This window comes from Malaclemys terrapin, chromosome 16 (genome assembly GCF_027887155.1).
Source record: "Malaclemys terrapin pileata isolate rMalTer1 chromosome 16, rMalTer1.hap1, whole genome shotgun sequence".
In the NCBI taxonomy this organism is placed as follows: Eukaryota; Metazoa; Chordata; order Testudines; family Emydidae; genus Malaclemys; species Malaclemys terrapin.
This window is the reverse complement of record NC_071520.1, coordinates 17,383,726-17,393,214: the sequence shown is the minus strand read 5'-3', so window position 1 is coordinate 17,393,214 and position 9,489 is coordinate 17,383,726. Positions and strand designations below refer to the sequence as shown.

The following is a 9,489-nucleotide window of genomic DNA, read 5'->3' as shown; positions in this document are numbered from 1 at the left end:
ACTGCTAGAAATATTTAAACAGGCAAAACTCTTATCTAAAATGATCATGGGAGGGAAATAACTAATAAGAATACTGCTTTCCAGACAGTCATTACCATGGAAATGGCCTTTTGCAACCCTATTATAACCCCAGTGAGAAATCTGGTTTCCACTCACACCACAGACTACACCCTAAGAGGCCTCAGTTTCCTCTAAGCATTTCAATATAAAATATAGGCCCTGAGTAGAGAAAACAACTGAACCTCTGTGTGGGAAATATAGGAAAATACTGCTATATTGCAATCCTTTCTACAATTCTCGGAACATCACAGTAAAGAACACACTCAATGAAGGGGGGGGGGGCGGAGAAGAGTCAAATCAGTATTTAAGGTTTGGCATTTGGAGTAAGTTACAGTACAACCATAACGGCAGCAAAATAATCTAGGATTTTAAAATACTTTGACATTAGCAAGAGAGATTCTCTCCATCACCCACCATTGGCACTGACTAATGGAAAGAAAACATACATTTAAATAACCAGCTTCATAATTTACAGCTTATAGGAACATGGGAAGTGTATTTTAACACCTGATTTTTTCCAGCACTATAATACTGTAATAATGTCACCATGTAACAAATATTGTGTTCTACCATAAAATATCAGCAATCACTCCCAGATTTTAACACATTAGACCAGTAAAGAAATATAGCTAAAACCAAAGCTTACAAAAAAGCATAAGTATAAACTTCATATAGTTCACTGTTTGTTTGCAAACATATCCTACTAGTTATCAGTCTAGAAGGGGAAAAAAAAAAAAGAAAAAGGCCTACATTGCTAGTTAGACTGCAGGCAACAAGGTGCCACAATACAGAGCAGCTGATCCCTTCACTTCAGAGATGGAGCCCATCACACTCCATGATGCTTTAATCCCTTCTCAGCAAGAGATTAAAGAGCACAGACCCAAACTTCAGTTTCAGTCCCTCATCAGACACAAGTATTGGATACAAATGAGAAAAACAGTACAAGATAAATCACTTTACTCAACACTGTACTACTTAAGGGAAAATAGACTTGCAAAGAACAACAACCCTTTTCCCTATGCAGATCATCATTGTATATGTCTTAAAAATTGTTATATTACACTAAAACAACCAATTCTGCAAATATAACATACATTCACCGATGCCCACATCCATGATCAAAAAATCCTACAACAGATGTGGGCAACCTACGGCCTGCGGGCCACCTCCAGCCCGGCCCCTGAGCTCCTGGCCGGGGAGCCAAGTCCCCGGCCCCTCCCCCTCAGCCATGTGGGCTGTGCTCTGACCTGCCACTGCCACTGGGCAGCGTGGGGAGCGCAGCTGGCTCTGGCCAGGTGTCACGTCTGCGAGCTCCTGCAGCTGGTAAGGGGGCAGGGAGATTGGGTAAGGGAGTGGGGGATCCTGGGGAGCAATCAGGAAGGAGGGGGCGGTTTGATGGGACAGAGGTTCTGGGGGGGCAATCAGGGGATGGGGAACAGGGAGGCTTGGGAGTGAGAGACCCGGGGGGGCCTGTTAGGGGGCGGGGGACGTGGATAGGGGTTGGGAGGGCAGTCAAGGGACAGGGAGGGTTGGATAAGGGGGTGGGATCCCAGGGAGCAGTTAGGGGCGGGGGGTCCTGGGAGGGGGTGGTCAGGGGACGAGGAGCAGAGGGTGGTTGGGAGTCCCGTGGGGGGCTGTCAGGGGGTGGGGGTGTGGATAGGGGTCGGGGCAGTCAGGGGTCAGGGGGGTTGGATAGGTGGCAGGGATCCTGAGAGGGGGCGGTTAGGGGGGTTGGATGAGTTAGCAGTTCTGAAGGGGGCAGTCAGGGCCGGAAAGTGGGAGGGGGCGGATAGGGGCAGGGGCCAGGCTGTACGGGGAGGCACAGCCTTCCCTACCCGGCCCTCCATACAGTTGCGCAACCCCGATGTGGCCCTCGGGCCAAAAAGTTTGCCCATCCCTGCCCTACAAGCATATGTTGAAAAGGCAGGGACAGATTTTCTAAAAACTTTATGGTCTAAGATCAGTAGAAATGTTTCTTTTTGTAAAATTCCAATGGAATTTTTTTTATAATTCACATAACCACCATTCCCAGGGATCATTTCCAGAAGTCACATTACATAGTTGTGCCAGTTCACAAAGTGACTAGAAATCAACCATAAATAAACGTGTATCTGACTAGTTTGTCTTTGTCCAAGCTGAGTGAAATGCGAAAAGTTATCACAATTGATTCTGAAGGTTTAAGTTAGATTCTGCAAAATCTTTGAACTTTAATACAAGTAGGACTTGATCTTCCAAAGTGCTGCATACCTTCAGCTCTGATTGAAATCAAATCAAAAGGAGCTCAGGGCACTTAGCATCTCGTAAGAAACACTCAATACCTTGCAGGACCAATCACCTATACATTAACAACATAGTTTAAAAATCATGCCTAGAAAATAAACTGTGTCCCTTTAAACTTAAAACAAAGACTTGCACAAGAAGCAACACATTTTTAATCCAGCCAAAATTTTACTGTAAAGGCTTTCTTTCCTTGGTTTTGTGCAAAAGGTTTTGGTAGTTGCTAGGGTATGCTATGGATTTAATAAGCTTTTCCTTTCCATCTCTGGGTGCTGGAGGCTGGTACAAAGCCTTCAGTGGAGTTCAATGGCTTGTTCTCTTGTTTCTTTTCTCATGATCCATTCAAATGGAAAGTTAAGTTTCCAATTTGAATTGATAGGTGCTTGTTTTCCATTGGTTGATATCTGCATTGAGCATGGTGCGCTCTGTGAAAGTAACATGTCCTTCTGCATCAATGAGAATGACTGTGTTAGTCCTGAAAGAAAATAGGGAAGAAAAAAATTTTAAACTTCGTTTTTGTCTAACCATTTGCACAATAATACTTTAATCTAAAATTTTCTATTAATTTCGCTTGACCACAATAGCATCACATAGAAATAGGTCTGAAAAACGCCAATAAAAACTCAGATTTGAAGAAGGATTAACTTGGGTTCCCCCCACCACGTTCCACTGAATCAAACTCTGTCCTATCTTGCTTCACTGCTGCACTTATTAAGGTAACAACCACACAAAGCTTTAGGCTGATGGATAAGAAGAATAAAGAGCAGAGAAGACTAATGATAGTCTTTTTAATTGCTGAATATGTTCAAGTCAGTTCTAGCCTGAAAATAAATTTTATCTGGCAGCATTTAGTTGGCATGAATATTATCAGACACATATATCCTTGCTGATTATTTATATTAACTCACTTCTGCATTCTTCCCTTTTGTATCAAATGCCCATACAAATCTCCTCAGCCTTATTACTCACCAGCCCAGAATACCACTAATCACCATCTGAGGACACAAGGTCATACAAAGAACCTCTCCATTTCTCCCCTGAGGAGCACAATATCTCCAAAGAGCAATTTCTGAACATTGAGCTGCAAGTCTGCTCACATACAGATGTAAAACTGCTATGTGTAACTCCACCGACTTCAGTGTAACTACTTCTGATTTACACAGCAAAAAAATCAGGCTTGGTGTGTGAAGGCGTGAGAACTTGCAGTCCACTTTAGCCTTGATTACCAGCACTAATTAGTACAGCCATAAATCACAGATGTTCAGGAACACCTATGTACTGGTCAACTGTCCCTTATTTCAAACCCAAGTTGACCTCTGTTTTACATTTATTGCATTTTCACACAGACAATTTAGTCTACCAATTAACTCAAAGGACTGGCAGTCCACACTTCTGAGTTCCACGCCTAATGCTACCACTAATTCTGTGGCATGGGTCAAATCACCCCTGCTCACCCATCTGCAAAATGGGTACAACTGCCTGAATGGGATGTTGTGAGGCCTAATGTTTATGAAGAGCTTGGAGATTGCTGGATGAGATGACCTGTGTAGTATTAATTAGAACTGAAGTCCTAAATAAAGAAACAGCAATGGTAAAAAATAGTTTAGACTAGTTCTGCTTACATATCATTATATGTTTGCCACACTCTTCCTATTCTGTTGTATATTGGGCGTTTATTCCACTTTGACTCCCATGTTCAGAACCATTAATTGTGAACGGTGTGACTCCATGTGTTCTCTCCTAAGGCTAGTGATGTGTTGAGATACTGCAATGGTCATGCACTTTGTCAACAGCAACTTCTCAACATATGTGAATAGTAAATCCAACTAAGATGAAAATGCATCTGATATTTTCACGCAAGACAACTCAGTGTCTGGGATAACTAAACCAGCAAGTTTGAGGATTTAAGTTGCCCTATGCTGAGAGTTGGGAAATACTAGACCTGGCATGGTGAACTATAGTGACTAATGTATTGGGATTAGGTCAAAACTATGTTTAAATATTTAGTCCATGAACATCCGGTGCCATTTCTCCTTTCCCTAAAATTGGCAGAGTACTACCAGTGAAACACAAAAACAAGTATTTTCCTCCATTATTCCTTCAGGACTTTAGTGCCCAGTACATGGTCATGGTTCTGCATGTATTTTATTACACATCAAAGCAGTGCTCTGCATTTTGCAATGGCTTCTCAGTCAGTTCTCTCCAAATCTGTTTAAAGGTTCTGATGTTATTTTTTAACCCCCCCTAGGAAACGAGGACCAGCCATTTCAGAGACTACCTCTCACTCATTTATTCACTAAGAAAGCTAGAGCAATGGAAATGCCATGACTGATTGAGCCAGTGTTTGTGGGGAAGCCAGTTTATTCTCCCTGGCAGACCCTTAGCTGAGGAATTCTCTGCCTCCAGGAATCGGCTGAGCCATAACCTTGCCATCTTCAGCCAGGTGCAAGATACATATCGTGCAAGCCTTCCCATAACAATAACTGATTCACAATGTTTACTGCTTTCTTCCTGGAGAGAGAAAGTGAAAATACCTCACTTAAGAAAGCAAGCACAAATTAGGAGAAGATGGAGGAGACCAGGATTCCGCTGATCATAATAATTCTTAATCTGTGAATATGGCACCTAGCTATTATAGTGATTGGACTACAATAAATCCATAATATAGTTAGGCATACAATATAAATTTTTATTTTAGAATCAAGTCTATTTCTCCACTTACTTCGGTAGAAGAGACAAATAAAAAGGGTTATATTCTTCCATACAGCGCTATGTTTACTTCATGTTTGGAATCAGAAGTTGAGGCGGATCAGTATAATGCACTAATACTTTCTGATGCCCAATATAACTCATCACTTGCTAGCAGATCTGTCACTTTGCTGATATGCTGGCTCATGGAGCTGAGCAGAGCAGCAATAGGCAACGCTGAGATAAGTAGAGCAGGGTAAAATCTTTCAGGTCAGTAGTTTACTTGCCAAAAGATGGAGTTCTGGGTTGACCGAAATTACTCGCAAATTCAGGTTGAAGTCAGCAATTGTTTTCAGCTGAAAGTATATAATTTTTTCCCCCCAAAAAGAGTCGAAATGCTTTGTTTCAACATTTTCAAAATGAATATTTTGACTTGGTTTTGAAACAATGTTTCTTTTCCAAATTTAGCTAGATTTAAACAAAAAATGGTAAAAATACCCCAAATCAAAATAAAACCAAAAATGATTTTTTTGTTTTTGGTTAAATGATTCATTTAGGTAAGAAACATTAAAAAAAAATTCTGTTTTGGGTCCATCTGAAACAAGCCCCCCCAATTTTTTTTTGGTTCAGCCACCAAACTGAAAGAAAAATCCCAAACTTTCTGAAGCTGGTGTTCTGAACAGGAAGAGGTGTGATAGTTTAAAAAAAAAAAAGGCATTTTTGAAAGGGTAAAGCTACTTAACTTTAAGGAAGTTATAGCTAGCATCATTAGTAAGTGTGACAAATTGTAAAGCAGGTACTGATAGGCATTTCAAGCAATGTCTGAGACACAAAGCTAAGGAAGATCACAATAGAAGAAGATAATCTATGGATTACAAGTGATTAAACTTATGCATAGATATTAAATTCACTGAACAAACCCACTTTATAGTCTAGAATGTTAAATTTTATGGCAGCATTTGACTTTAGATATATGTCTTGATACAACAGTTGTCTATTTTGCCTTGAAGTATTTATTTTACCTTGTTCCATATCCCGGGCAACGAACACACAAAGCTGCATATTCGTTCAGTACGTGTTGCACATGCTCCTTTCCTTGATCTTCCAATGCGGGATCTGGTAGCTGACTGAAAAATAAATAGCGCTATTACTCTTACCCAGTATTAATACAAAACAAACCCTCCTACACTTACTAACTATAATCAACACACAGCTTGATGATAATGATAAAGAAAAGTCAAAATAAAATGTGATTTTTTAAAAATAAACATGAAAAGAAGGGACCAAAGATAAAAAGGTTTGTCAGCTGTTTCCAAGAGAAAATTTCTCAAGGACTTAACCTTTCATTTCATCAGCTTTCTATTTATTAAATATTTTTAATTATTGTTGACAGTCTTTTTTCTTTCCTTGCTAGTCCTTCCTTTCTGTATTTGTAGTGTCTCCTGAAATAAAAGAATACCCCTTTTATTGTCAAGTAATTTAAAATACAAAGTGTAAAAAACAAGTATTATTCAAGATGGACTCATGGAGATTTCTTTTGTTTTGGACAGAAACCTGCCTGCAACTTCAAGAAACATTTGGAGGAAATGGAAAATTATATTGCACAATGCTTAATAAATTTCCAAAGTAAACAAGTTTGCCATGGTAAAGTGTATTGCGATGGTAAGGTGGTATTGAGATCTGTAAACTGTAATTAATGAAACCTGAACACCCTACAGAGAAAGAGTCCAAGGTCACAGAGTCCATAGCAGAGCTGGGAATAATACCCAGATTTTCTGCCTTCCGTATATCGCTCATGATGTCAATGACTGACAAATCAAATTGAAATCTGTAAAGACAAACTTAAAATGCTATTTGCTGCACCCTATTGCTGTGTGTGGTTCTCTGCCTCTTCCATCCCCATCACTGCTCAAGTTTCTGCCTTCTACCACAGGCCAGCTTGTGTCAGTGTCTATCAAAATGAGACGAAGTTCAGCAGCCAGTTAGGCACTCGGAGCGCCAAAGAAGAGAGTGGAAGGAGACTGTGATTCAGTGCTGTTTTTCTAGAGTTTTTTCTGCTCCAGAAAGAGATGATGCAGTTTGACATGACTTTAGTTACTGCTATTGAAGCACAGTGTCCCAGATCACACTAGTTTTCTTTGGGGGAAATAGCACAAAGTCAGACTGTTTACACAAATGGGAAGAGAGGGAGTCACTAAAAGGATATCATGCATGATACCAACAGAGGAAGAGATCCTGAAGTGGGCTTGTTGTGGGAATTAAATCTCATCCAATAAACCTATTAGATAGCTCACAGAATTAATGCTTATGAAGTGCCAAATATTTCATATGGAAGATATCTTTAGTTCTTAATTCCTATTGGCTGCTTTGAAAAAATCTCAGCCATTTATTTTAAAGTTTTGAACTTTAAAGTTACCTTTAAGACTCTCCCCTTTTGGAACCAAAGTGATACTCTTGATGTCTATTAGCACAACTGCAAGATCTTGGGTGCATGTGCATTTGAGTTGTGCAGTACCCTACAGGTTGGCTGTCTTACTGCTAAATTGCCCCAATAAATTTGTTAGTCTCTAAGGTGCCACAAGGACTCATTTTTTTTTTCTAAATTAACAGTACAGCACAGCAAATTTTTTTAAGCACATCAGTGTTTTTCGTTTGTAATATATCGAATGCATAGTAAAAATAGCAGAACAGATGCACAACTTAACACTCAGTTCAGTTTTCTAAAGCCCTCATCTTGTCATGAGAAATTTTTCACTTCTTTTGAAGCTTTGAAAATACCACACAAACATACTTAAGTTTTGTTTTAAACCAGATTAAGCTGAAAAAAGACAGAGAACTTCAAGTCTGCATTCAAGAAAATGCACGTTATTCAAGTGGAGGTAGGTGTTTGTGTAAGATAACTGCTATGGTCCTATCGAAGGGCTTGGACTAGTGTTTTATGCAAACTCACATATTGTACCTATGGGCCAAAATCAGGCTGTATTTACTACGTGTGTGTCAAGAGAGGCAGCTAAACAGTGTCACTATTGACCCCTGTCCTGAGCCATCCCAAACCTGTGGCTCGAGCTAGGGTAAGGTCTGGGATCAGGAGTTATGGTAAGCATGTTTTAGTTTATCATGACTTATCCTTTCTATATATTGCACGCTCTACTCCTGCCTTGGCAGGAGTAATCTTTAAGGAATAAGGTACTGATAAGTCAGAATACAGATCCACACTAATGCTGCTTTTGCAGTGATAATGTCATGTAGGTCTGTATCTGCCTTCAACACACACAAAATCAAATCAGTAGGGCTGAAATTTGTTCCAAGGGGGAAGGGAAGTATATTATTTTACTTTTACTTGGCTTTGGTTAAATATAAGCTGAAGCTTTAACATTACTTTAACACAGCTTTTGTAGGTGAGTTTTAAAATGTTTGTACTTCATGTTAAGTAAAATGTGGGTTATGTTCTTACGGGTCTTGATTCTTCAGCACTTTAATGAGCTCCTGCACCAGGTCTTCTTTGGCAAGGTCCTGACTTTGTTTGATCACCTCTGTGAAAAGCTGCTTTCCATACTCAAGTTTCTTCCATGGTGTATCCAACAGAGAATTACTCAATCCATAGATTCCTGAATATTGAAATTAATAATAATAAAAATAAAAACTTGGGGGCAGGTGAGAAAATGTTTGTGTTAAGCATTTCTCTGGGGTGAAAAAGTTAACATATATGCCACACAGCCAAAAATATAACATTGCCTCAACCTTCAGGGTTTGAAGGAGAAAATAAATCAAGCAAAACTCATCATAGAGCTTGTGTCATCTTTTCTCAGGAAAATTTGCTTATCTTTAGCACTTACTCCATTCCCACCTGCCCTCCCACCATTTCTAATACTGTAGAAGGCATTAACCTATGTGGGAAAGAGAAACATAGTATTCTATTAAAAAAATAATCACTTAATGTAAAGTCTCATTTCCAGATGCTTAACTCTTCATAAAAAAAAACTATTTCTCTTTGTTTTGGAACATAATTTTAGTCTGGCAGTTTTACTGAAAAAAAGCTATGGATCATCACACTAAGGGTACTAAATATTAACTGAATCACATGATTTTGCCACAGCTATTAATGAAATGTAGGTTGAGATGTGAAATCAGGTGCAATTTCAAGAAAAGCTTTTTTCAGGAGGAAGACATTGAAATGGAAGTACTAGTATACTATATAACCTAAATTTGAAAAAAAAAAAAAAACAACCCTCATAACTGTGACACTGCAGTTACTTCACAAAAATAAAACCAACAATACTTCCAGCTTTGAACTCCATCAAATAAATGGTACAAAGAATCATTAACAAGAGGCTATATGTTAACTGTTTTAGATTTAAAAAGTCTCATGCATTCACAGTACAATCCCTATGGATCACTTCCAGGAGCATTCTATCTCTATAGCTGCTAGTACATTTTCAGGAGAACAGAACCTTAGAAAGGATT

At 39.2% G+C, this 9,489-nt stretch overlaps 1 protein-coding gene across 5 annotated transcripts in view; it reads right to left on the bottom strand.

Annotated features, from left to right (window-relative positions):
• Window positions 1-347: 347 nt before the first annotated feature.
• The window catches only part of TANGO2 (transport and golgi organization 2 homolog), an 80,264-nt gene continuing 71,122 nt past the window's right edge, over window positions 348-9,489 (bottom strand). For all 5 annotated transcript variants that reach the window (XM_054006340.1, XM_054006342.1, XM_054006339.1 and 2 more), the window contains 3 exons: window positions 8,480-8,633; window positions 6,048-6,152; window positions 348-2,812 (listed from right to left, as the gene is read on the bottom strand). In XM_054006340.1, the coding sequence (XP_053862315.1) occupies window positions 2,692-2,812; window positions 6,048-6,152; window positions 8,480-8,633 (380 nt within the window). In that variant the 3' untranslated portion in view covers window positions 348-2,691. The remainder of the gene's footprint in view (window positions 2,813-6,047; window positions 6,153-8,479; window positions 8,634-9,489) is intronic.